The sequence below is a fragment of the Theobroma cacao genome, chromosome 3 (genome assembly GCF_000208745.1).
Source record: "Theobroma cacao cultivar B97-61/B2 chromosome 3, Criollo_cocoa_genome_V2, whole genome shotgun sequence".
NCBI lineage: Eukaryota > Viridiplantae > Streptophyta > Magnoliopsida > Malvales > Malvaceae > Theobroma > Theobroma cacao.
The window spans coordinates 26,185,946-26,212,956 of NC_030852.1; the positions used below are offsets into that span (position 1 = coordinate 26,185,946).

The window sequence follows — 27,011 nt, forward strand, 5'->3', positions numbered from 1 at the left end:
AAGCGTTCATCCCATATTTGCAGCCATATTTAGACTCGACGTTTGTCTCTTCTCATTAGATTGGATAATTTTGAATAAGACATGAAAAAATACAAGATTAAATAAGTTAGTATTTAATCTTATCATATTTTATGTCTTAAATCGTATTGATACGGTTAACACACGAAAATTTCATATTTTAACCATGTTAGATATGAGTAACACATTTAATTAATCGTGTTATCGTGTTTAAATATATATATATATATATGACATTTTTATCAACTCGTTAAAATTAATAGTTAAATATTATTTTAATCTTACTTAAATAATTTTAAATAATTATTTTAAAAAGTTTTTGAATTTCATAAAGATAATAATGCAATAACGCCCAAACCCTAATTTCATAAGCTAATGCTTTAAACTAAATTTTAAATTTTATTTATTTTTTTTATTTTGATCCAATGTTATTAATATATTGTTTCTATTTCATTATTAAGTTTTATGACACCGGAATGATGTGATATTGGCGAACGAGTTTTTAATTTTAGTTTTGATGTTTGGAATTGTTCATGGTTGATAATGTGGTTAATGATATGCATTTAGTTATAGTTGAAAATTATGGATGATTTAGATGTTATTATTATTTTAAGGTTAAATGTTAATATTGTATTTTATTAGTATGATAATAAATTTTATGTATGTTATTTATATTAAATTTTATTATATTTGATGTTATTATTATTTTATTATAATTTATTTTTATAATTATTAATTTTAAATTTAAATAATAAAATTATTTTTAATTATAAATATTTTAATTTTATCGTATTAAGAAAAAAATATATTTAATCATGTTTATTAACATACTGCTTAGTATAAAAAATTTTGATACATTTAATAAACATGTTAATCGTATCGTGTAGTGTTATACAGTTGTTAAATGTATCTATACGTGTTTTTAAATATTGATACGAATAATTATTTATATCGTGTTTAAATTTAATTTTATCGTATTTCGTATTTTAATCTTATCAATAAGATTAAGACACAAAAATACAAATTGCTAAGTCTATTCCTCACTATGACTATCTTCTCCCACGGTTGTAACAAACAACGAAAACCAATCCATTGTCCATCCCGGAAAACTTATGCCATTAAGCATGGAAACCTAAACTAGCCATAGGCACCCAAATTAAGACACAAAAATACAAGAAAGCTCAACCCCATCAATAGTGTAAAAGAACAAGCTAACAGCAAAATTAAAGAAAAGAAAAAGCTTAAACCATTTGCTTCCAATCCTAATTTCTTAAAATCCAAACAAGAGAAAGCTAACCCACCCCTCTCTGGTCTATCCTTGCCTCCCTCTCTGTGCTAATAGCATATGAAAATAATAAAAGCTCATACTTGCTAAACTTCATGTCATTGGAATCATTCCTACAAAATCAATTTGAATTTCCACGATATAAAATGCTTTTACAATCAATGTTGGTCCTTTCACCAACAAAATTATGCACACAACCTAATGTTCCATTTGCTAAACTGAAATTTATTAGAGAAGGAAAAGTAATATAAAATACCCAAGATGTAGATTGAAGGATGAAAAGATCCATAACAAAAATGAAAAGCCATTACAAATAACGGCAAAAAATATACGAAGCAAAATATAACGAAATAAAATAGTATTAGCAGGTATTCAAATAAAAATATTTGAAGATAAAACAAGACTCTACCTCCATTAAATTCCGACATTTAAAAAAAAAATTAATTGTGATTAATTAATTATTACAAATCTAACTAGGATTAATTAACAAGTAATAAAGTTAAACTTGTGTGGGATTCTACCTCTCTCTCTCCACTCTAATAAAACAACCAGCCAACATATTAATTCAAAACAGAAACAAGAGGCCGACCGTTCCTCTCCGACGAAATTTCACCTTTCGACTGGTTCAATATACACGAACACAGAAGCCAACTTCTACAAGCAAATCCCAACGGTATACATTCTATTTTGTTTTCTTTCTCTTTCACTTTTTTTTTTAAAAAAAAAGATCAAAGGTTGTTCCACCAAGCAAATATAAGAATTTTTTTTTTCTTTCACCTTTTTCAAATCACGCATGCAAAAGCGGTTAACGAATCTCGAAAAATTGGATCTCTTTTACCTTTTATTGAATTATTTTTTTGTTTCTTTTTTTAGAATTTCGGTTGTTTTCTTATTTGGCTGCCAATCCATGGACGTTCGCGTGAAGGAAGAGGTTATGGAAACGTTAAGCGCACAAAGCCGGAAAACGAACGGCGTAGTACGGGAAATACCTGCCTCGGTCATCGAGCTGAGCAGCAGTAGCAGCGAGTCCGACTCGAGCGACGACTCAGACGATCCGGACGAGAACGATAATGCAAACGGCGCCGTTGCTGGAGAGGAAGCACTCGAAGGTATTGCTTTGAAGAAGAGGAAAGTGAATGACGTTGATTTTGTGCTGCCGCTGGGGTTTTTGGCTCCTCTACCGCCGGATGATCCTGCTCCTGTTCCGTTGGCCTCCGATATGGCGGTGGTGGAGGTTCCCGAGACGGAGGGGCCGCCGGAACCGGCGGCAAGTAAGAGTTTGAGTTCGAGTTCGAGCGTGCTTTGCAAGCAGTTTTGGAAGGCTGGAGATTATGATGGAACTCCTCCTGCTGATTGGGATCTATCTTCAGGTATTATTATTATTATTACTATTATATTACTAAATGTCTTTCTTTATTTGTCTAGATCAGTTGTTAGTGTGGCTCACTTGGAACTGAATGATAAGTGTTGCTTGCAAGGGATAGTAATGTTAATTTGTTGCCAAATTTGGAACCTGGAAACAAAAGTATTTTGGGTTTTCTTTTCTTTGCTTTTGCAATTTTTTATTTTTTTATTAATATATGTTATTGTTTGCCATTGGAAAATGAGAATCTGCGAGTTTTGAGCAAAGTCTTAGTTTGTGAGGTCTCTGCATTTGCAATTTTGTATTGCTGTATGAGATATGTTTCACCTCTGCCTGGCACTCTGTTTTGCCTTTTTCAATGCTTGATTTTTTGCTATTTATTGAAAATTTAATCTATTAATTTAATCATGTGGATCCTAAAATTTGATGAACCCTGTGTGAAAGGTTTCCGAAGGATTAGGCTCTGTCAGCCTGAAGATATTGAGAATATCCAACTTGGAAATTTTATGAAAATTGATTGGAACTTGCAGAGATTTTGCAGACTTCCAGTTGCGTTTATTTTGTTCAATTTTCACAGGGAGGTTGGGTTCAAATAGGCAATGGATAAAGAACCCTTGCATATAAGTGTGTAACACAATTCCAAGTTCCTTCTAACTTGACATTCTATATGTATCATACCCATGCTCATCTTAGGGATAGTTTTTCCTATCCCTACCTATCTCCCTCTCTCTTGAGCATTGCATTTCTTGCTTCCTCGTAATGCATCTATTGGCTCAAATCTCATGTTGAGCTCTGTTTTTTCTTTGTATATTGATGTTGTGCGATGCTTCTGTCCTATATTTCTTTTGACTTGTAGGTGGCATGGATCATGTCAGGGTTCATCCAAAATTTCTACATTCCAATGCAACAAGTCATAAATGGGCTTTAGGAGGTAGAGTCGTCTAACCTATGTATATATCTTTGCTATGCATTGCAGTTGTTCTGGCTAGATGACTAGAGCCTCTTTCCCTTGTTAAAGTTTTCTTGTTCTTTTGACTATGTACATTAATCCTACTTCTGCAGCTTTTGCGGAACTTCTGGATAACTCTTTGGATGAGGTACTTGATGCCACCACTCTTTCAATTGTGTAATACTTCCTTTCTTTTTTCCAAATTTTACAATTATTTTCATTTTCTTATTTCAGGTCTGCAGTGGAGCTACATATGTTAATATAGACATGCTCAAAAGTAAGAAAGATGGGAATAATATGTTGCTAATTGAAGGTACCACACTGTTGCTCATATTTATTTTTATTTGTTATGGTTATTCTGGCTTGTGTCCTTTGCTCACTCTTCCCGTGTACTTACACATAGAGCATATTATTTTGGCTACTTATGTTATAGTTCATATATATCTTTATTTGTTATGAAAACATTATACTGTGGATGGGCTAGAAAGGTAATGACATACTGTTACTATCTGCATTTTGAGTTTTCTGATTTCTACATGTGCTACTGAAAATAGTTATTCTATTTAACTAGATTTTTCACCCTTTAGTAATGTTGTATGTATAATGTTACATATTTCTCTGGTCTTCAAGGAACCATGATTTTCATTGTTGTGTTGATAACATAATAAGTTTTGGATGTTTATTGCATTTCATTGTAGATAATGGTGGTGGGATGGATCCTGATAAAATGCGTCAGTGCATGTCTCTTGGATATTCTGCAAAAAGCAAAGTAGCAAACACCATTGGACAATGTAATTAGTAATTACTACTCTTTTGGAAAAGATACTTTATAGTTGCTTATTTCTTCCACATAGAAAACTTATTATACTTGTATTCCATTTCTACAGATGGCAATGGATTCAAGACTAGTACCATGAGGCTTGGAGCAGATGTTATTGTATTTTCCCGGTGCTGTGGAAAAGATGGAAAACAGTTAGTCTTTCTTAATACTTTCTGGGCTAGAGTAATCTTTGTTAATTCAATTGTTTATAATAGTGTCCTGCATTGCTGAAGTAAATGCTTATTTTTATTGAAATAAACATTGTATTTCATCCTTTGTTTTTTCGGCAACGAGTTAGTTTCAGTGGTTGTAAAGTCTTCCTATACATGTTTTCCTCATTATCATAGATTTTAAATGTTTATATTGAAAGAAGAATGAGGAATATATATATATATGTAGATTACCATCCTCCCAAACACCCTCTAATTAAAAAAGGGGGGAAATTATAGAAGAAAAAAAGAGCAAGAGAGAGAGGTTAGGAAAAGGCTATCTGCTGTTTATTTACTTTTTAACCGTTACGATATTATATTCAAAGTTGTCATCTTCTTGGAAAACTATTATGAAGTCAGTTTCCAAATCAATTTTCAAACAATTTTCTTGGTGAGACTGTGTTTTTGTAGTAATCTTCCCTAAGTAACTCTTTCTACTGGCACTGACACATTGCTGTAGTAATTGGGGATGTATCTTTAGCTTATAGGCCATGTAAATGTTCCAAAAGTGTGGTGCTTTGTCTGGCAAGTCTATTTATAGGGAATAGGTTTCTATAATTTTAGAAAAGCTGTTCAAATCTTTGTGGTTTTTTTTTCTGCTTTCCATGCATATCTGCTATCTTTACTGTATTATATGTTTTGTTTTTATTTTTGACATACCAAATGAACTCTTCTGCCTCCTCTTTGAATTACCTTTTAATCTTTTTGTTTTTGTCACTGCAAAAAAAAAATTGAATTGTCGGGTGTTTTTTTTAGCCCCACACAGAGCATTGGATTGCTGTCCTACACATTTTTGACAAGCACAGGAAAGGAAGACATTGTGGTACCAATGGTAATGTCAACTAGAACTTTGTATTGTGTCTTTGTGATGAGTATACTGGTGGTCTTTATTATTGCATTTGGAATGGGGTCTGCAAAGACAAACATAATCACGATTAGGTTTAAACCCAAGCAAATATAGGTTCAATAAAATAGAATTGGTCTTATCTCTTAGGTGCAACTTCTGGTTTCATCAACATGCAAGCTTGAGAGAATGTTAAGATTTGTCTTTGATCTTCTTTTGCTCTATCCTGACCCCTTGAAGCATGTCAGTTTTTATATTCATAGCTTCTCTTACGTATAATTTTTTTATTCAAGTTGCTTGTGCTCCAGACATTATGCCTTTCTTCACCTTGCCTTGAATGAAATAAGTTACCAATTCATTCTACTCCGTACTATGGAATTAATCAGTTTTTGCTCAATGATCCCATTTTCTGTGTGAGGATGTACATTTATGATGTTGCTCCTATGGGTGCTTGCAAAAAACAAAAGATTAGATAATCTGTGCTTAAGGGAAGTGTGTTCTGTCGTGCATTTGCCTAATGTAATACATGCATGGGATCATCATTTACTTTAAGATAGAAAATGAAAAAGGAGAATTGGGGAGATCAAGTTTCGTATATATTTCTGCGTTGCTTAGTTTGTGATGTGCTTATAGTTGGTAAGCTATTATGGAAACTATGCTCTGGTTGTGCACTTTAATCATTATGTGGATTGAAATGAGCAGCTAGACTATGAATGGCAACAACGAGAATGGAAGAAGATAATACGATCTACTGTCAGTGATTGGGATAGAAATGTGGAAACTGTAGTACAATGGTCTCCCTTTTCCAGTGCAACTGACCTCCTTCGTCAGGTAATTCTGGTTCTCCTCTCACAACTTTACTTCTAGTTTTGGTCCAAAATATTGCTTTTCTGGGTTTAAAAAACTGTCTTGATGAGCAAAAAGAAATGAGCACAATTTGATGTCAGTAGAAGGATAATTGTTGAATAAGTGTTGCAAAAGTAGTTTGCTCAACCTCTCTTCTCTTTGGTTTGCATTGTTATCAATGTATTCCCCTAGTGTCATCATGTCCATTGTTTTGTAAGTTATCAATTTGGTACTTGTCTGTTAAGCATGAATCTTCATTATATTTAGTGCTATTCTATTGTTTGATTGTGGTAAAAAATTTCCTTTTCCTGCATGTAGTTCAACCTGATGAAAGACCATGGTACACGCATTATTATATATAATCTCTGGGAGGATGACCAAGGGCTATCGGAACTTGATTTTCATGCTGATCCACATGTATGCCTCAGATATCCTGGATTATTATTTTCTTTTTTACTATTAAAAATTTTTCCTGTGAACAGAATGTAGGTTTGATGTTAAATACGTGGTGCATTATTGTTGGCAGGATATCCAACTCAGAGGGGTTAACCGTGATGAGAAAAATATACAAATGGCAAAAGAGTGTCCAAACTCTAGGCACTTTCTGACATATAGACATTCGTTGAGGGTAATTAACATCATTTAACAGTTTTTTGTGGCGGAAATTTTTATTTTTTTCCTTTGATTATGGCCGTTTGTGTTTGATGATGCCTTAGCTGTAAGTTAGCTCTTTAGACAGCCATATCTAATTGCTTTTAACTTTTAGCTATTATCAATGGAAAGGAGAATGTACATTATTATGTTGAAATGTAAAGTTAACAAGAGGAAGAAGAGATTTGAAGGAAAATAGAACGATGATTAAGAGAACTACTCAACTTGAACGCAGTGGGGTAATTTCATGAGGGATTATTGCTAAGTTGGATCAGAAGTTTAGGGCTTATTTTGTTCTCGAAAATGTTGTATAGTTTCCATCGTCACTTTTACTCTAATTATGATCTGTCAAATAAGATAGATAACTAAATTTGAAGCACTTGTTTTTATGTATTATCGGTAACTTGAACAATTTCAAATTGTTGTCGAGTTTTCTAGAAAGTTAGAAAACACAGGTTTCAAAGTTTGGTTATTTACTTAATTATATACTGGAGATGGAAAATGGAAAAAATTTTCCAAAATGAAACCTGTTTTTTGTTGTTACTTGGTTCAAATATGTGGAAGATTTCTAAAAAACTGGATGCTTTACTTGCCTTCTACTGATTTTGTGCTGAGCTTGAAACAACACATTTATTTTTTGCTTCTATTATTTGATTTTCAGTTAATTTTTGGTGTTCACTCTGCAGAGTTATGCATCAATACTTTATTTGAGACTTCACCCTAACTTCAGAATAATTTTACGTGGGAAAGATGTTGAGCACCACAACATAGTTAATGATATGATGCTGACTGAGATGGTAACATATCGACCAAATCCCAGTGCTGAGGGGGCCCCTAAGGATTTGAATGTAATAAATATATAATACCATTATTTTTCGTGTTCGATGTACTCTGCTGTATGCTTGTCTGATGCTGGTTTCTTGCATTTTTATCATCAGCTGGCTGCTGTAGTGACCATTGGTTTTGTGAAAGATGCCAAACATCATGTTGATGTTCAGGGTTTTAATGTTTATCACAAAAACCGACTGATCAAGGTTTGCTTTCTGTTTGCTTTGAATACTGTGCCTCTAATGCTTATACAGTTATATTCCTTTTTCATAAATGTGCTCATTTCTAATTTGCACCATGTTTTCTTTCTTGCACTAAACATTATCTAGGTCCTCCATGCCTGGTTAATATGTTTGACTTGATTCTGATGAAAAGAAGAAACTTTTTACATTTTTCTGGCACCTTGATTTGTGATCTATATATGTTGAAATTTACTTGCTAGGAGATCACCATTGCTTGTTTAGTGAGTTGACTAGTTGTTTGTGATACAACCAGAGGCATTTGTTTTGCTCTAACAATGGTTGAAACTTGAAATTATTTTTACATTGGAGATTACATTTCTTTCCTTAGTTGACTTTTTGTTCATTGATAAAGTTTGGTGCTTGTTAATTTTGCTTGGAAAACAGTACTTTTTGCCCAACTTCTTTTCTGTATTATGTTAGTTCTGCTTGTTATAGTATGTGATAGGATGCTTTTGCCATTTGTTTTACTTGCATTTTTTTAATGGAGCATCCAGTGAGAGCATCAATATTAAATATATATATATACACAATATTCTTGCCTAATTCCTTTCTTTACCCACTTCTCCAGCCTTTTTGGAGGGTTTGGAATGCTGCTGGGAGTGATGGTCGTGGGGTTATAGGTACTTTTCCAGCATTGGAGACTCCTGGAAAGTTTACTGTTTTATGTTCTAATACACTTCATTTTTATGACAGGTGTTTTGGAGGCTAATTTTGTTGAACCAGCTCATGATAAGCAGGGTTTTGAGCGTACAACAGTTCTTGCAAGACTTGAAGCACGACTAGTACAAATGCAAAAAACTTACTGGTGTGTTGTTCCACTCTAGTTATACCATTGGTAACTATGTTACTTTGCTTTTAACTGCTGCTTCTGGATCCCAGAAGTTGTTTCCTTGTTAAATCATTACTAATGACTTTTGACTGCTTAAGTTTAGGTCCACCAATTGTCATAAAATTGGCTATGCTCCACGCCGTAATAAGAAAAATATAGATCAGTCTTTAGGCAGAGGTATGCCACCTGATCTCTTATTTCAATAATTTGCTCTCTCTTTCTCTCTCTCTATTTAAAACTTATGCATTGTTGTGAATGGTGAACCATAAGCCACTCCCTTGATCTCTTCATACTTTTTTATACTGTAGATTCTTCTCCTGATCATGATTCACAAAGACCTACTCGATCGAATAAGAAGAGTACTACTTCTAGCAGCAAGAGACTCTCTTCAGACTCAGACAAGTTGTGTTCACCCTCAAATTGGAATAAAAGAGGAAAAGAATGTCAGAAATTTCCTGAAACAGAGGATGGTGGACATGTGTTAAGGAAGGGTGATAAAAGGAAAAAGACACCAATAGATAATAGTACAAAGGACCTCACAAAATCAGGAAAAAGTTTAAGGTCAATAGAACCATCTTCCCCATCTACAGAGAATGTCAGTGATGATGTGTGTGAGGTCTTACCTGAGAGACTAGCTAATGGCAGCAGTCAAAAGTTTGTTACTCGATCAAAGTCAAAGGTTGTTTTTTCACTTAGCTTATCTTTAGTTCAAGTTTTTGTTTTGCAGCATTACTTGGTTAAAGAATTTGATGAATCTTACATTTCCCATTTGCATTTAAATTTTCACCTCATTGCATATGTTACTTCTACACCACTTTGAAACTCCTGCCTTTTAGGGTTGATTGAAGGAGATTTTCTGTAGAAATTAAAGCTGCATTGGAATCTGTAGTCCTGGAAGATGGCCAATTTAATTAGGTCATTGAAGCAAGTAGATGCTTGGGAAAAAAAATTTTCCTGTGGGTCACTAAATGGGTGCTAGTTTTACTGTGTTATTGGCAAATATTATAGCAATTAGCCTTTTGATGGTTCTAGCCTGTCTCTTTCATATATATATGTGCATGTGCATGCATTTTATTTTTGTGTTGAAGTAGTTTATCGTTTGCAAAATGATCTTTCTGCTCTGTCGTGTGTGTGTGTGTGTGTGTTAATAATCACTTTTGCTCAAATAGCAGGAGTGTGGTCTTAATGACACCGAGCTTCCCCATTCAGAAACCAATTTACATGCTCTCGAGCTGTTGAAACAGGAGAATTGTGAATTGAAAAAAAGGTTTTTTTTTTCCCTTTCTAAAACATATCTATTAGACTTTATGGTTTTTGCTCTGACCTGACTTTAATATATAAGATCCTATTCTTTCTGTAGATTAGAGAAATATGAGGGAAAGCGTCAATGTGAATTGCTCAATGATTTGCAGCAAGAAAGAAATTGTCGTGAGTCACTGGAAATTGAGGTAAGCTGCCTTCTCCAGTCAGAATGCCAGGAATAGTAGGAATTTAAGTGACAATAAATTTAGTTTGTGATTTACTTGATAGTTTGCTCGTATTAGTGCTCTGTGGTTAGCATGTAAACATGCTTTGGTAAAATTGTGAGGGTTATTGCCATTGGTATCTTGAGTAATTGTTGTGACTTGGAAGATCACTTGATTGGTTTTATGTTTTGCACGAATCCCTTTGACCTTCCCATTTCTTTAATTGGTACTGATAAAACTTATTTTTGTTGGTCTGTTACACTTATGTTAATTTCTTTGGTATCATTTTATTAGCTGAAAGGGGCACAGGAAAAAATTGAGCAACTGAACTTTGAACAAGAAAGTCTCATTAACATATTCTCAGAGGAGAGGGATCGAAGAGACAAGGAGGAAGAGAACTTGAGAAAGAAGCTAAAGGTTGTATTCTTTTCACTCTCTTTCTTCCCTATCCTCCTATTGCTATTGCAGTTTTTGCATTTATTTGCTCATTTGAAGCTTTCTTCTTATTTAATTTTCTTTGTGGAGTTATACTTGACAAAGAAGCTGAAGGTTTCATTCTAGGGTCCCCTTTTCTTCCCCCACCTCTCTCCTATGGCTAAAAACACCTCAACTTTTTTTCTTGCATTTATCTCTTCATTTTTGATTTTTTTCCCCTGGATGGGACAACTCATTTACATTGGGAATGGTTGGTATTGTAGGACGCATCCAATACCATCCAAGAGTTGGTTGACAAAGTTAAGTTGCTGGAGATAATGAAATCTTCCAACTTCTAGCCAGAACCTCGATAGCCCGTATAGCTCTATTTTTGGTGGCAACATGTTTTCACTTCCGGCTAGCAAACAATGATAAGCGATTCATGAATTCTGTCATCTGATGCGGTGTTGGGGTAAACAGCAATTCTTTTTGTAACTTGGACTAGGGGTAGCTCCATATTCTCTAACTTGGCTAACATATTAGTAGAACTATTATACAGGCTTTTCTTGGTGGTTGTGATCGGTTTATGTTATGTAAATGTGGAAATTCCGAGGGCTTAGATGCACAAATCAATTTTTGTTTAACTTGGTGTCATTCCACATATTGGCTTGGAATTGTATAAATTGTAAATTACGTGTACAATATCTTGCCATGATCTGTACTCCATGAAATTAATTAGCTAAAATTCTCCCTGGTATGGTACGACAGTTCAATGGTGGTACTACTAGAGTTATCCTTTACAAAGAAAGATGAGAAAAGAAAATAAATTAAATGATAAAATGAAAACAATATCCAGGAGCATCTAATTATCTGTTTCAAGGGAAAAGAAAGGTTATTTTCATACCTTTTTTTGGTACTACCGCTGTCCCTTATTTATTCCCAACTCTAATCCAAAATTCATTTGCATGGTAAAAGATGATAACACACGCAATTACGTGATCATAATCAGTTAAGAAAAAAAAAAGTAAAAATTCAAATGGACTGAAATCCTATAACATTAGCACTCCCAAGTGTCCATCATAGGTGCAAGGGACCTCTTAATTATTATAAATTTATCACTATTCAAAAAAAATTATTATAAATTTATCTTAATATTCGTCACGACTAGTTCACTGCTCTTAGGTCACAACCGTGATCCTCTCTACCGAGTGCAGTCTGCTAATAAATAATATATCAGCAGGTATGCATGTCTGTTGCATAAAGGACGCATGGTTTGTCGTGAAGTTGGGTCATTCGTATTAGTAGTAGTGGTACTTGGTTAAAGGGCGAAGAGGCTGCTGCAGCAGCAGCGACAAGGGTGTTCGCTAGTGGCAGGCCGCAGGCCCTCTCCGTTGGATGTTTAGAGCTGACCAGTGTGTCTTTGTGTGTTGTCCAGGCAAGCTCCAGGACAACACCACCTACCTTGACAGCAATATATTTGTAGGCAGTTGATGACACTGTGTGTCCCATCTCGAAAGAGAAACACCGCGTTTGCAGCGTAATTAATTTTAGTCTCAAAACCCCAAAAACATGGAAAAGAAAAAGCACCCAAAGGCCCCATAGCCCCCATTCCTCTCTCTCTTGGGACTGCTACAAAAGCTCAGCCTCTCCACCTTTTCATTCCGGGTCCCAAAGGACATACAAATGTGGAAATCCACTCGCTCACATGCCCTATCAATGGTCTCTTACCCCATTGGTGTTTTGACCTTTTTCTTTCCTTTCTCGTGTATCATCTAACATCAACCCGCATTATTTTTGTCAACTTCTTTTTCTAACCGGATCATCTCCTTACCACCTTTCTGATGATGCAATATTTTGTCTGTGAATTCGAGCATTAACGCCATAATAAAAAGAATTTGTTTACTAACTCTAACTGTCGACGTAGAAAAACTATTGTTTGGTAATATATACGAGAGAGGAAGAGCATTACTTTTGTATCTTGAATTAATTTGATTAGAAACATGCAATAGCCAGCCAGCAGGCCTCTAACTAATAAGATAACAAAAACAAAACATGTTAGATCATTCAATAGGATAGAGGTGGCAATGTGTCAACAGGGGAATGAAAATCTGCCTCATTGGGAAATATACGGACAAGTTACATTTTTAGGGAAACATTTAGATCCTCACAGTATCATTTCCCTTAATTCCCAAAGCGTGTTGCCCTTCCTTACCCCAGCAAGCAAAGGCAGAAACCAACAAACCAGACAGGGAGTCAATGAGCATGACCAACCGGGGAAGGACAAAAAAAATATTATTTGTTTTTATGCCTACATCAACATTCCTTATTCAAGGCGCGTGTCATCGAATCTCCTCATCCTAATAAAAAAAGATTCTCTCCCTTTAAAACGTTAATTATAATTCTGTCTCTGGCCGCACGTGACTTTGTCCCTGACCCCACCGCCCGCACATCGCCACCTGAAATTATCAATTTAACTTCCCCACACTCTGATCTAATCAACCTTTTCATCATCATCTTTTAAATTTTTAACACGCCACGTGCACCTCTAACCATGGTTAAGTTAAACAAAACAAAATTTGGAAATTCAAAAACGAATTCTTTTTCCAACTGTAAATTACCCGGAGCTCCTTCGCCTTCCTTCGCTCTCTGTCTCAACTCGATTCTCGAGCTATAAAAATCGATGGATTAAAGAAAGAAACAAAACCCTAGCCCTCTCTTTCTCTCTCTAAAAAACGCACGCGTTTCAGAGTTGATTGTACTCTGCGATCGATCCCATCTATATCTCCAGAGGTGAAGCTCTCTCTCTCTCTCCGCTTTCTTCGATCGAAAAATGTAAAGCAAAAAATGCTTAGCTTTGTAGTAAAAATTTGGATTGTAGTTCAATAAATGCGATCAACTTTTTTGGGATTTTTCTGTTTTGTCATTTCCGTCTTTCGCGATCTTCTTCTGCAATTTTTGTCTCTTCAAATATGCTTAATAAAAAAGGAAATATAAAAAAACATCTAACCTATTAATTTATTATTCATGCAAATCCAAACAAAAAAAAGAAGGGAAATTCCATCTAGCCTCTCTGCTTCTCTTCTGCATCGCTGTTGCATTGTTTGTGCACTGTATTCTCTGCTCTGTCGACTGCTCAGTAAATTCCACTACTCCTCTTCTTTCATTTTTTTAGCTATTTTTTTCCACTTGGAATTTAATTTCCATGCTTATTTTCATTTTTAAGTTTTACTGTTCTTTTTGTTTTCTCTTTTCCTTTTCATTGCAAACAATTGTTTCGCTTATCTCAAGAACTGCCACTTTAAGCACCCAGAAAACACTTGGTTTCCAAAAAAAAAAAAAAGGAAATAAAAACGATATTGAAATAAGATGGTTTTTGAAACTCTTTGTTTGAGGTCTGGTACGAATCGCCGTCGTTTTGGGGTGATTGTTTTCGAGCCTGAAGTATAAATCGTGAAACCTAGTAGGCTTTGTAGGCCTTCTTTTTGGTTCTAGTCAAATCTGAACCGCCTACTTCTGATCTGACGGTTGTTTTTTCATTTCCTTTTTATTTTACCATTTTTTTTTACTTTGATGGATGGATGTGAATGTGATGTTCTTATATATATATATATATATATATCTTCAACGTTTTTTTTATGCAGATTTCCAGTATCTGAAACAGCCAGCAAAAGACACTCCTCGCTACTGTTTTTATTTCTTCTTCCATTTTTGTCTATGGCTTTTTGAGCGTACTTCCACTCGTGGCTCTACTCACCTGATTCGAGTTTCCTGAGTCTACTCGTTGACCTTTTGACTTTGTTTTCCGAGAGAGAAAAAGTAGAAGAGAATCTGATATAGGGTTTTTTGTTGGTGTCATTTTGCTTTCACCGATGAATCGGCGATTCCTCTTGGCACTATCCTCGTTTTCCTTCGCCGTGTTATTCCTCTTCCTCGTCGCGCTTTTCTCAGGTGCGTGATTTACATGCATAGATGCTCTTTTTATTTTTGTATATTAATTTAGTATTTTGTTTCCTTTATGAAAGTGGATGAGACCTCTCTTTCAGAAACATGGGGGGTTCTCCATGTTTTTCTTTTTTCTTTTAAATTCCTTGTTATCTTCCTGTTTGTCTCTTTCTGTTCATTATTATATTATAAAGAAAACTGGGTCTTCTTTAACTAATTCCTTTCATCATATACTCATTTTTTATTTGTTTTTGGGTTTTTATTGCAGGTCAGGGTAAAAACATCAGTTCTTCATTCGGGTTGAAGCTGTCGAGGCTGAGGATCAAGCAATGGGACAACACACTTTCTACGCCACATCGCAAGCTTCTTCGTGGTAAGTGAAAAAACGGGAAATGACCCACTTTTTTCTTTATAGTAAAATGCCAAAAAAAAGGCTACAGTATTTTATTCTGGGTTCGTATTGTTGTGTTCGATTGTGGGACGACCGGTTTTTGATGCCAGAGTTTTGTATTCAATACCTAAGCCTACGGTTTCAATGTCAGAGGTGCACGTCTGTGAGACTGTATTTCTTTTTTTTCGTTATGGTTGAAGCTAACGTGGACGGTTTGTTACCTATGGCTGTTTCTTGACCTTGATGATACAGTTACTGTTGAAGTATCTTTAAGATGGGGTCCTAATATCCCATCAAAAGTTTTATCAGCCTCATTTGCTCTCTTCGTAATGGAAAGCCTAATGTTCTTAGCCCACCGTGATCGGTGCTGCTCTGTGGCTAGTGCGCAATTTAGCACCATCTTTTCATGCTAGCCTGTCATTTTAATCTCTTTAATTAATATTTGAAGAAAAGTGCTTGTAGAGTTAACTCAAAGCTTTGTTTGAATTTTCATTTTCAATAAAACGAAAAGTTGGATGAAAAAGTTTAAAGCAATTTGCGTTGTGTCCCCCAATACCAAGTCTTTTGGGTTAAATTTTGGTCTGTTTCTTTTAACCTACAACTCCTGTGAATCACCCTCCTAAAAAGTGTATTTTGTCTGTAGACGTTTCCCCTTATTGGTTGGGTTGGTGGGTTTTCACATTACATTTGTTTATTGATTTGCTATAAAGAAGGTGGACCAGCTTTGATGGCATAGCCTTTCACCATCTCAATTTTAATACAAAAGCCTCTTTTCTTTTGTCTTTTTTTTTTTTCTGCTTTTGTACCCAGGAATAGCAGTGGAGGAACCCAACCGAATTTGGGGAGAGAAGTGTACCAAGGCTGATATTGTGATCAATCAGGGACCCACAGCCCCACTCCCAAGTGGCATACCGACCTACACTGTTGAGATCGTGAACGTGTGCGTCACTGGCTGTGACATCTCTGGAATTCACCTAAACTGTGGCTGGTTTAGTTCGGCTCGCCTCATCAACCCTAAAATATTCAAGCGCATTCGCTATAATGACTGCCTTGTTAACGATGGCAAGCCTTTAGTTAACGGTGGGACACTCTCATTTCAATATGCTAATACCTTCCTTTACCCTCTTTCAGTCTCCCGCGTGGTCTGTTCTTAGTAATCATAATAAAGATAAAGGCCAATCTATGAAGATTGAACAGCTAGCAGTGTTGATATAAAGGCCACTTAAAGCGGGACTGGTTATATCTTAAGACACTTGATACCTAGATACCCCTTATGATCCTTTTGGTTTTAGGGGTTTCTGCTTTAGCTTTTATGTCATTACTGGTTTGAGTCCTTTTGGGAGATTGATTGATTAGAGGTTTGATATATACTGTAAAGTGTTTGTCTTGTGAAATTTGGTCGATGGCTTTGCGGAGATAGGGAAGAAACTCAAATGATATTCGGTGAGCTGAAGGGGTTTTGTTGGATGGGGAGCGGCCATGCATTTTGGTTGTGGCTTTTGTAAATAGTTATGTGGTATATGGATTGTAGGTACGAGTAACACTACTATATTTGAGGCAATATGCGAGAAATGAAACTGTGATTAGAGAATGTTTTTGTATCAAAGTCTGTTGTTTGATCACGACACTGAAAAACGAATGAATGAATGAATGAATGATGCTTCTTCTGATGCTCCTTGCTCTGTGAGTCTTTGATTGTTTTGGATTATGTGAGAATTGAGAAAAGGCCATCGCATCCTTTGCTAGCTGGTGGTGCCATCTGTTTCCTTATTCCTTCTCTCTCTTCGTGATGCGCAGATACTCTTGTCTTTTTTTATCAACCGATAGTCATTTAAGCCCCTTCAATCTACATGGGGACTTTCTACGTACTGGGTCTTTAGCCATTCATGCTATGGTTTGTCCTTTTATGTGCAAACAAAAATACCAAGTCAAGATTGCTACAGCGGATGGTACGTCTCTCCAGCACTGGGTTGATACATAATGGGTCATACATTGCGAAGGAAACACAAATAAAAATCTTCTGTCCTCTTTTTGTCTCTTTTCTTATCCCATTCCCATGCATAAATTTTTGTCAAATGTTTCTTTATACTTGCAGTTAGTGTAAACAATAATTTATTTAATATTATGTTATTCTTGTATCCAAATAACGAGTAAAAACTAAACATTATCAATGAAGAAAAAAAAAATTAAAAATTTGATTCTCACAGCCAACTTGCTTTATTTGTTTGGGTTGAGTATTGAAGGTGATAATGGCAATGACTTGTATGCTGTTAAAATGAAATGCTGGGAGTTCCATCGTCCATACAAAGATTAGGGGAAAAAAAAAGATTTAGGTTTTTAAAATCGGTTTTAGAGATTTTGTATCGGGTTTAGGGTTTCTTGAATTGGTTTTAGTGTTTTAAGTCGGTTTAAGGATTATTGAATTGATTTAGGCTTTTTTAAAATCGGTTTTAGGATTTTTTGAATTGATTTTAGGGTTTTTAAATCGGTTTAAGGGTTTTATTGAATCAATTTTAAGGTTTTATTGGGGTTTCATTGAATTGGTTTTTGGGTTTTGACTCGATTTAAGGGTTTTATTGAACCGGTTTTAGGATTTCGAAATGGTTTTAGAGTTTGTAAATCGAGTTTAGGATTTTCTGAACAAGGGTTTTTAAACTGGTCTAAGAGTTTTACTGAACCGGATTTATGATTTTTCAATCGATTTTAGGGTTTTTGAATTGATTTTAAAGTTTTTCAATCAATTTTAGGGTTTTAAGGTTCTCAAATTGACTTTAAGGTGTTTGTTTTACCTGCTTTAGGGTTTTTGAAACTAATTTAAGGATTTTGACAAATCGATTTATGGGTTAAAAGCAACCGGTTTAAAAGGTTTGAAAATCCTAACACACAACTTCTCACGGTTAGCAATCACATGTCTACGTGGTTAGACCTCTTAAATCGTTTCTCTTTCTCTTTTATTTATTTTTTTATTTAATTTGACTTTCATGTCAATCTATTCACTAATTTCACTCTACACCAAGCGACCATAATTTTGCCAACCCGACAAGCATCCTCTTGACCAATCTAAAGCTATGAACATTCCCATGTTAAACCAATTAAAATAGTCTTCAGTAGAGTCAAGTCAATACTGTAAGATCAACCTTTCTCTCAAATTATAGAACTTGTATTGTGATTTTCTTTGTCACTGCTTTATTTGTTAGCTTTGGGTGTAGAATTTTTGGACAGTACTTGGGTTTTTGGAGTTGTGCATGTTGTTCAAGTACGAGAGAGAGAGAGAGAGAGAGAGAGAGAGAGAGAGAGACGATAGTTAGTAAAGTAAACTTTAAANGAGAGAGAGAGAGAGAAGGCAATGTTTGAAAAAGACTTTTAAAACTAGAATATACCTCAATCACATAATGAAACAGGGCCTAGTAGGCCAGAGTCGTTCATGGGCTTCTTGGACAGGAATGGCCAAGCCTGATAACACAAACCCTTTTTTATTCTTCTAGGCATATAAAAAACCCCGGCCCACAAACTTTGACTAGTAAAGTGGAAAGGTTTTTGTCTATTGACCCACGCCCACCCACCCGGCACACAGCCACAGCAGTATACAAACCCAAAAGTCCAAAGCTGGTGGCTAATCTTTCTTACAATTTTACCGTTTCAGCATTTCTTATCTTCTCCTCGACTCACGAGAAGATCACGAAGAAATAAGAGCAACAGAGAGACAGAGACAGAGAGAGACAAAGAAACAGAGCAAAAAATGGCGGCTTCAATCAGCGGAGTTGGAGTTGGGTTAGGGCTATCTTGTTCTACTAAGCTTTCTAAAACACTTCCTTCTTCACGATCTTCTGGCTTCCGCGTCAAAATGACCGTCTCTGTTGAAGATAAGAAGAAGAATTATACCCTTCAAAAATCTGAAGAAGCTTTCGATGCTGCCAAGGTAATTATCAACTCTTCCCCTTCTGCCCTTTTCTTCGTCCTCGTGGATTGCTTGAATCTTGACAAGTTAAGCTTGTACTTTTTTTTAAAGTTTATTTTTTATTTGGATATGTCAAAATGCAAGTCGTTTGATTGGTTTGTTCCATTTGGGTTGGTTGTGGAAGGGGTGAACTGAAGCGAAAATGAATTCATTATACTATGTCTGGGCTAAATTGAATCAAGAAGAAATTTTGCTGGGAACAAATTTAGTATGGTAGATGTAGCTTAGTTACATTCTAACTTCGGATTAAAAAAATTTTGAACTTGAAAGAACTCAATTGGTCATGTTTAAATGGGTTTGTTTGCATACTGTTCAGTATTTCATTTTTGGTACGTCTACGATTTAGTATTTAAGTGTCAATACCAATGTCTTATAGAAGACATGAAATGCATATGATAAATACTTATATCAACAACTTTATAGCTTTCTATTGAGACTATGATGGCAGGCTGTAGAGGAACTATTTTTCATTTAACTTTTTTACTTCTATATTGAATTATGGATGCTACTCCTTGGTCCTTGCTCATCACTAAAATGGTACTATGGGAACGGAGTAAAATTGTGTTCCAACTGCAAGAAATGTTTGAAATCATATCAGGAAAATGATGTGATAGGTGTAATGCGTACAGGAGGCGAATGATGTTAACTTTGACTTGGACTTATATATCTAATTGGAAAAATGATTTGTGAAGTGTTTCATTGATATTAGTTTTAATCCTATGCCTTATAGATTTGTAGGTAAAGAGGTAATTTTTAGTGTTTTGTCACTACCTTTTCTTTTCCTATTTTATATCTTATTCACTGATTCTTTTTGAAGTCTTTGTCCGCTGACTCCTGTAAGAAAATTTTTTTTGGTAGAATTTGATGCCAGGAGGTGTAAATTCTCCTGTCCGTGCCTTTAAATCTGTTGGTGGACAACCGATTGTGATGGATTCTGTTAAGGGTTCTCACATGTGGGATATAGATGGGAATGAGTATATCGACTACGTTGGCTCCTGGGGCCCAGCAATAATTGGTCATGCAGATGATGAGGTTCTCTTCCGTTATCTGAATTTGCCTTGGAACATATTGATAACTTGTTTGTATTTTACTGTTTTGATGTGCTGAGCATCTTGCATAGTTCCTTCTGTTTAATCTTGTTTATGATTTTTTTTGATAACTGCAATAAGTTCAATGTTCATGAATATCCTCATACTAATTTTGTTTGGCTATGATTTGATAACTTCATATGCATATGCAATTTTGAATTTCATTTGTTATATGGGATGTGTCACCCCTTCAACTGAGAGTTAATAGGTCAGTAATGTAGAGAAGAGACTAATAATTGCTGAATTTTTCTCTTGATGTACTAACAGTTCTCCATGGAATTGCATATATCCGCAGGTCCTTGCAGCCCTGGCTGAAACAATGAAGAAAGGAACCAGCTTTGGTGCTCCTTGTCTTCTTGAGAATGTTTTGGCAGAGATGGTAATCTCAGCTGTTCCTAGCATTGAAATGGTTCGATTTGTAAACTCTGGTACAGAAGCATGCATGGGTGTGCTGCGCCTTGCTCGTGCCTTTACTGGTCGAGAAAAGCTCATCAAATTCGAGGGTTGTTACCATGGCCATGCTGATCCATTTCTTGTCAAGGCAGGTAGTGGAGTTGCTACCCTAGGGCTGCCCGACTCTCCTGGTGTTCCCAGAGCAGCCACTTTTGAAACTCTAACTGCCCCTTTCAATGACATATCAGCTGTGGAAAATCTCTTTAACAGTAACAAAGGAGAACTTGCAGCAATTATTCTTGAGCCTGTTGTTGGGAACTCTGGCTTCATTCCACCTAAACCCGACTTCCTTGAAGCCATACATCGTCTAACCAAGGAAAATGGTGCTCTGCTCATCTTCGATGAAGTGATGACTGGATTTCGCTTGTCTTATGGTGGGGCTCAGGAGTATTTTGGCATAACTCCTGATTTAACAACTCTAGGGAAGATAATTGGCGGTGGTCTGCCAGTTGGTGCATATGGAGGCAGGAAGGAGATTATGGAGATGGTGGCACCTGCAGGGCCAATGTACCAGGCTGGGACCTTGAGTGGGAACCCATTGGCAATGACAGCTGGGATACAGACCCTTAAGCGGTTGAAGGAGCCAGGAACTTACGAATACTTAGATAAGATCACTGGAGAACTTGTTCAAGGCATTATAGATGCTGGAAAGAAGACAGGACATGCAATCTGTGGAGGGTATATTAGTGGGATGTTTGGATTTTTCTTCACAGAAGGGCCTGTATACAACTTCGACGATGCAAAGAAGAGTGATACAGCAAAATTTGCCAGGTTTTATAGGGGAATGCTGGAGGAAGGTGTATACTTTGCACCTTCACAGTTTGAAGCTGGATTTACAAGCTTGGCGCATTCTTCTGAAGACATTCAAAAGACAATTGCAGCGGCTGAGAAGGTTCTTAGCATGATTTAAGGTGCCCATTGCATTATATTTGACAACTAGTTGTTGATCCTGTCCGCTTTTCTGCCGTTTTATTCCTCTTTCCTCGATATATGATTTTTGCCAGCTAATTAATGGTTCTTTGTTGCCAGCTTTTTTTATTAAGCTTTGTAGTCATTTGTTGTTACTGAGAGAATCTGTATTTGTTACTTATTAAACCTTTTGTATCTTGGTAGCTTATGAGATAATATCGGCTTTTGAAGCTTGTTTACAATCTCAGCTAGCATTTCTTATCCCGCACAATCGATTGTGCCCATATTCTTATCAAATTATAGTGCATGAAAAATTAAGATCTTTCCTTGCCTGCAAGAAAGGACTGAGAAGACCTATTCAGCCATAGCAGGCCGAACAGAAACAATTCATTATTAGTAACGGATAGCATTTATACAAAGGCATTTCTCCATACAATTTGGTGTACATTTTGTCTTTACATGGAGTAGTCTATACAGCTTTACAAATGATTCAAGCTACTATTTGGAAAAAACCAAAAGGAGACTTAAGGAACCAAAGAAATGAAAAATGCACATCATCATCACTCCATTAAAAGAACTTGTACAGATGGACTTTGCCATAAACACACACGGGATACTCAGAGACGATGTTTCTGTTCCTAAGCATTGTTACCAGCATAGAAATTTTTCAATTCTAACATGTTTGCCTTCATAAAATGGAACATGAGCATACAATCTTTCTGGGTGAATCATCAATCTTCTTTTCTGTTCAGATAGAAAACCAAGCATAAGACTATAAGTCGATATATGAAATTTTAAGAAACTGCAAAACAACCCGGTCAATGTTATTTAGATGGTTAACACTTAGCTAAAGTTCTACTGAATACTATAAGAAAAGGTACACTATTATTATTGTACAGTGTCAGAGACAATCGACATTCAAGACAAAATCAAATCCAATGGTAACTAATGGCTTCTGGAGTTTAGTGGAATTTATCAGTGTGAATTGTAGAAAGATACAAAAATAGCTAGGAGGATCTCTTAGTAATGAATAAAGGAAAAGGAAAAGATGGCCTCTGGTAGGTTGTGCATAACTCATGCAGCATGTTCATTAATGAGGTTTAAACATCAGTTCTCACTTCCACATATTCCTCCTAAAACACACAGATGCACACAAAAGGAATTAGTTTTTAAAATAATTAAGCAAATAATGAAACTCCTCCATCTGCGGATTACACATCATACCCATCAGGAAGACAAGATTAGATGCCCATCCAAACTGGTTACCACTTATAAGCAATTCCAAGTAGTGGGCTTAGCTACTACTACTACAAGTGCAGATCCATTTCAAACAGCTGACATCCTGATGTCCACTTTACTGAGCAAGCTAAGCTTACATGCCAAGAAGGAAGTGATATTTAAACAACATAATTCTACGACAAGAATCTTAAGACAAAGATAGAGAATACCTGTTTTAGTTTTTGCAAGAGATGGCTGCACTACAACATGCATTATGATAACCCCACCTGAAACTTCACCAAAGGGTACTTTACACTGACCAACAGTCTTGCTGTTTTCCAAAATTTTACCAGAGCTTATCAGTTTGACTTCATTCACTGCCTTTGGGATAATTGTCTTACCTAAGGAAGGGCAGAAAGAGCATTGAAGAAAATTAAAACAAAATGCTCGAAACTATTAGCCTTTATGCTACCTTCTGGGTGTATAAATGAAAAAAAAAAGCAGAAGATTGTTGATAGATGTAGGCAACAAGACAAAGGAGCAATAGTTGATGCATTCTTTAAGGATTTTAGATGATATTTCAAACAAAATCATCATCATCATCATTCTCTCTGCAATCTATTTATTAATAAAAAAAGTCATGATGAGAATCTTATCAATGGATCATTTCAATAATAATCTATTCACAACAATAACATGTATTTTACACAGCCATACTAGCCTTCTCTTCAATATACATTCATAAGAACATCTTGCAATTCTTATCAATCATTTTCACATTGATACCAAACGCATTTAACAATGAAGGTAGAACAACATAGAAAGATGGCGTCCTATCTTTCGTAGGCCATCCATAGCTATGTTATGAAACTAAAGACATCATTTTGCAGCAAAAGGTCAGAACCAAAGTTCCTAAAATCATACTATTCCAAAAAACTATATTATCTTGTGTTGTGCTACAGAGTAATCATTTCTTTTGCAGTCCATGACTAACCCTATAGCTTTCTTCATTTCTCTTAACAATAAAATTAGGTTCAAACTTCAAACTGGATCACTCCTACTATTACCATATAGCAAAACATTTCTTCCATATTTAAGAGGGATTTGTCCATAAATCTTTGGAAAGAAAAAACAGCATATAAATTTCAATTGCTAAACAAAACCCAACAGCTAAAACTTCATACGCAATTTGAAAAGAAATGAAACAAATAAAAAGAGGAATAGCTGAAATAAACCTTTGGGCCAATCAGAGACGATTCTTTGCTTAAGCATATCCACCGTGGATGTGGCCGAGTACCGAAACGGCCCGATATCCGACCCGTCATAAAGCCTGAACTTTATATCCACCAAATCCTCCTCCGGCATTTCCGCTCACTTCACCTCTTCCGACCCACAACCGACCTGCTTCCACGTGTTCAATTATTCTACAAACCGATTCACCACCTTCGGCTCATCAAATCAAATCCCGCCGCCTGAATTTCCACGAGTTAAAACCCAACTGAAAATTCAAGTAAGATCAAATTTAAATACGACCCAAAAAGAAAAACAGAAATTGAGGGAATACAAACAGAGGATCAAAACTCAACCTGAAATTTTGTGTAGTAGTTGGTTAATTTGAAGCTCCCTCTTGAAGGTTTTTATTTATTTTTTAATATTTTTTCTATGGCTGTTTTTAAAAGATTGGCGTTTGGTGAACTGAAGAGGACAAAAAAGTCTTGCCATCTCCCAAACGCCCCAACCGCTCCACCAAAACGAGGTCGTTTGGGTCGTGGTTTCGTTTCGAAAGCGGTAGAAACGTCTTTGTCTTCACTCTTTTAGTACGCCGTCGTTTAGGTCGAGTTCCCCCCACTCTTCGTTTTTGTCACTTTTCGAGCGTAGAATAATTCAAAAATAATCCCAGCAGAAGAACGGAAAAAAGACATGAAAAGAACGAGAGGAAAGGAAGGGGATGAAGAAGAAAAAGAGGAAGAGAAAAACAAAAAGAAGATGGGGATTGTTTGGCAAACTACAGCTCATCCTGCTCATAAAGACGATTATATTTTTCACAACGGTAGATTTAATTTAAAAAAAAAAGAAAGCAATTGATGTTAGTAAGTAAACCAAACAGAGGCTCCATCTTTTGACGTGTATTTCGCAGGCTGCGCCACGTACGACCGTGCTACTTCGAGTTCGTATCTCATGTTAGTTTCTTTCTCTTTAATTTTTCTGATTTCTGTTGTTAACAAATCTTTTAAACCCTAATTGTGCTTGTTTTCTCAGAAAGTACGATTTTTTGTGGTTGAGTTTGCGCAGGTTAATAAACGATGGGAGGGAAAAACAATCGTGGATTTGTTCACTCAAGAATTTAGAGGCCGACCAAATGATTACTCTGTAATTTTCAATACTCTTTCCTTTTCCTTTTTTTTTTTGAGCTTAAATCCTTAATGATATCATAGCCTCAATATTTGTTGGTTAATTTGTATTAATTGATGAGTAGGTGATTGAAATGTGTTACAAGTTCCAAGCAAACTCCTTTATTGGAGTTTTTCTTGCAGTTGCTTCCTTTGCCTGTATCTATCTTTGCATATGTTTGAATATTCACCTTTTCAGTTATTTTGGAGTGTTGTAGGTTAGTGCTGTCAAATGTGGACGTATACAAGTTGATGGAGAGAATATACCTGTTTCATACAAAAGTTAAACGATGTCAGAAGATAAGCCACTTTGTCCACAGGTTCATCACATTTACATTAAATGTTGCTCCCATGGAATTTCACTAGATCTCTATGATAAAAGGCTTTTTTTTTGGGAATAATTTTTCACCTTTTTACATTTAACGAGCAATAATTCTTTTTTGGTTATACATGCATTGATTGGAAAATCTTTTAATTTTTCAAATTTTAGTTTGACTTTTCTACAGTGTTTGTTTGCTCTGTTTAAATTAGGTTCTTTTCTTTGCTTTATGATTTTGTTTTGAAGTTATAAAACTTGTAATTGATGCTGCAAAGGTTGTAGGCAGGAACCCCCAGTGATGGCTTGGGATGTTCCAATTCTTCAAAACGAACCTGATGTACTGACGGTTTGCAAACCAGCATCTGTCCCTGTACGTCTTTGGTGAAGCGTATTTCTTTTGACATTATGAGTATGTATGGTTGTCGGGGGTGTTTCAACAATGTGCTTATTCATTGGATGATGAGAGGAGGAACCTTTCTCCACTCTTACAATGTGTTGTGTGCAACACTGTCCTGTTTTTTTGGGGCTTGTGGTGGAGACTAATTCAATTCCTAATGTTTTGTGGTCAATATCGTAACAACACAGTTTTGGGCATTCTCCAAGCAGAGCATGGGTTGGCTCCTCTGTATCGTATCCAAACCTAGCTCCTAATGGAGCAAATATTTAACTGTAAATGAAGGCTACTTTTGTACTTTCTGTATGCAAATTAAATCTGTTTTCAGTTTTCTTTCTGGTAAAGTTCTAAAAGCCGGGTTTTCTGCTTTTCCCTTGACATAATCATGCCAGCCATTCATCGACTAGATCGTCTGGTCTCGGTGCTGCTCATCGTGGCCAAAAATCCAGCTAAAGCTGACATTTTTAGGCAACATGTAAGTCTTCCATGATCTTTTCTTGTTTTTTGGTTTTTGAGTGGAAGAGAAATAAAAATAGAAGAAATTTTTGGCAGTTTTGCTTCAAAGTGGAACTTGGTGTTATAACTATGTTGGTAACAAGAAATACACGACTGGCATAATTTTCCATTAGATATGCCTACCAAAAATCCTTTTAGCAACATGGCTCTATGTTTTTGCTGTATTCCATAATTTGGTAGAATGATATCTATGGACACTAGCTGTTCTATCCTATCTATCAAAGATAAAAATGCTCTGTTTTATCAATTATCAATATGCTTGATATGGAATTTTAAGAGTCTTTACTTACCAAATCAGTATGATTCTGTGTATATTTTTGGTTTTGTAAACTGAACTTTTTTTCAATTGAATCTGAATGTGATGGTTGCAGATTGAAGCTGGACTGGTGCAGAAACAGTATGTTGCAAAGGTCATTGGAGTATTTCCGGAGTGTGAGGTGTATAACATTGTTTAAGCTAGACGATTCATGTAATTTGTATTCAAATTTGAATTTTTCTGTTTGTTCAAACTTGATTCAGTGCATAGATGATCAGATGCAAGTGCATAGCTGATCAGATGCTTAAGTCCATAGGAGCTTATTACCTTTTGATTGCATTAGAAAATCTGCCAATCTGTTGGTTGACCTTTTTTGTGTCATGCTTTTTCCATAAGGAAAAGTGACAAGGAAT

At 35.7% G+C, this 27,011-nt stretch overlaps 5 protein-coding genes across 9 annotated transcripts; 4 read left to right on the plus strand and 1 right to left on the minus strand.

Annotated features, from left to right (window-relative positions):
* On the plus strand, positions 1,852–11,537 carry LOC18605155 (protein MICRORCHIDIA 7). 2 transcript variants are annotated; one of them, XM_007038002.2, is made up of 21 exons: positions 1,852–1,976; positions 2,177–2,673; positions 3,523–3,597; positions 3,729–3,763; positions 3,850–3,928; positions 4,314–4,406; positions 4,503–4,587; positions 5,401–5,476; positions 6,191–6,319; positions 6,653–6,751; positions 6,861–6,962; positions 7,672–7,833; positions 7,924–8,019; positions 8,624–8,675; positions 8,749–8,860; positions 8,988–9,061; positions 9,193–9,563; positions 10,054–10,151; positions 10,245–10,332; positions 10,645–10,767; positions 11,049–11,537. In XM_007038002.2, the coding sequence occupies exons 2-21, from the start codon at positions 2,211–2,213 to the stop codon at positions 11,121–11,123; spliced, it is 2,487 nt and encodes an 828-aa protein (XP_007038064.2). In that variant the 5' UTR covers positions 1,852–1,976; positions 2,177–2,210; the 3' UTR covers positions 11,124–11,537. The 2 variants fall into 2 exon arrangements, with proteins under 2 accessions (XP_007038064.2, XP_017973930.1); XM_018118441.1 differs by having other exon boundaries at positions 10,057–10,151.
* LOC18605157 (protein TAPETUM DETERMINANT 1) lies at positions 13,475–17,029 on the plus strand. The gene is made up of 4 exons (XM_007038005.2): positions 13,475–13,554; positions 14,406–14,712; positions 14,975–15,079; positions 15,908–17,029. Exons 2-4 carry the CDS (start codon positions 14,634–14,636, stop codon positions 16,249–16,251), a joined length of 528 nt encoding a protein of 175 aa, XP_007038067.2. The 5' UTR covers positions 13,475–13,554; positions 14,406–14,633; the 3' UTR covers positions 16,252–17,029.
* Positions 18,695–21,766, plus strand: LOC18605158 (glutamate-1-semialdehyde 2,1-aminomutase 2, chloroplastic). The gene is made up of 3 exons (XM_007038006.2): positions 18,695–19,016; positions 19,914–20,087; positions 20,439–21,766. Exons 1-3 carry the CDS (start codon positions 18,837–18,839, stop codon positions 21,504–21,506), a joined length of 1,422 nt encoding a protein of 473 aa, XP_007038068.1. The 5' UTR covers positions 18,695–18,836; the 3' UTR covers positions 21,507–21,766.
* LOC18605159 (membrane-anchored ubiquitin-fold protein 3) lies at positions 21,851–24,362 on the minus strand. The gene is made up of 3 exons (XM_018117631.1): positions 23,959–24,362; positions 22,954–23,124; positions 21,851–22,249 (listed from the first exon to the last, which is right to left on the minus strand). The coding sequence occupies exons 1-3, from the start codon at positions 24,086–24,088 to the stop codon at positions 22,194–22,196; spliced, it is 357 nt and encodes a 118-aa protein (XP_017973120.1). The 5' UTR covers positions 24,089–24,362; the 3' UTR covers positions 21,851–22,193.
* On the plus strand, positions 24,497–26,965 carry LOC18605160 (RNA pseudouridine synthase 7). 4 transcript variants are annotated; one of them, XM_018117628.1, is made up of 8 exons: positions 24,497–24,773; positions 24,861–24,903; positions 25,016–25,093; positions 25,332–25,433; positions 25,715–25,802; positions 26,018–26,101; positions 26,219–26,301; positions 26,714–26,965. In XM_018117628.1, the coding sequence occupies exons 1-6, from the start codon at positions 24,644–24,646 to the stop codon at positions 26,081–26,083; spliced, it is 507 nt and encodes a 168-aa protein (XP_017973117.1). In that variant the 5' UTR covers positions 24,497–24,643; the 3' UTR covers positions 26,084–26,101; positions 26,219–26,301; positions 26,714–26,965. The 4 variants fall into 4 exon arrangements, with proteins under 4 accessions (XP_017973117.1, XP_017973118.1, XP_017973116.1 ...); XM_018117629.1 differs by having other exon boundaries at positions 26,018–26,062; XM_018117627.1 differs by having other exon boundaries at positions 26,018–26,301.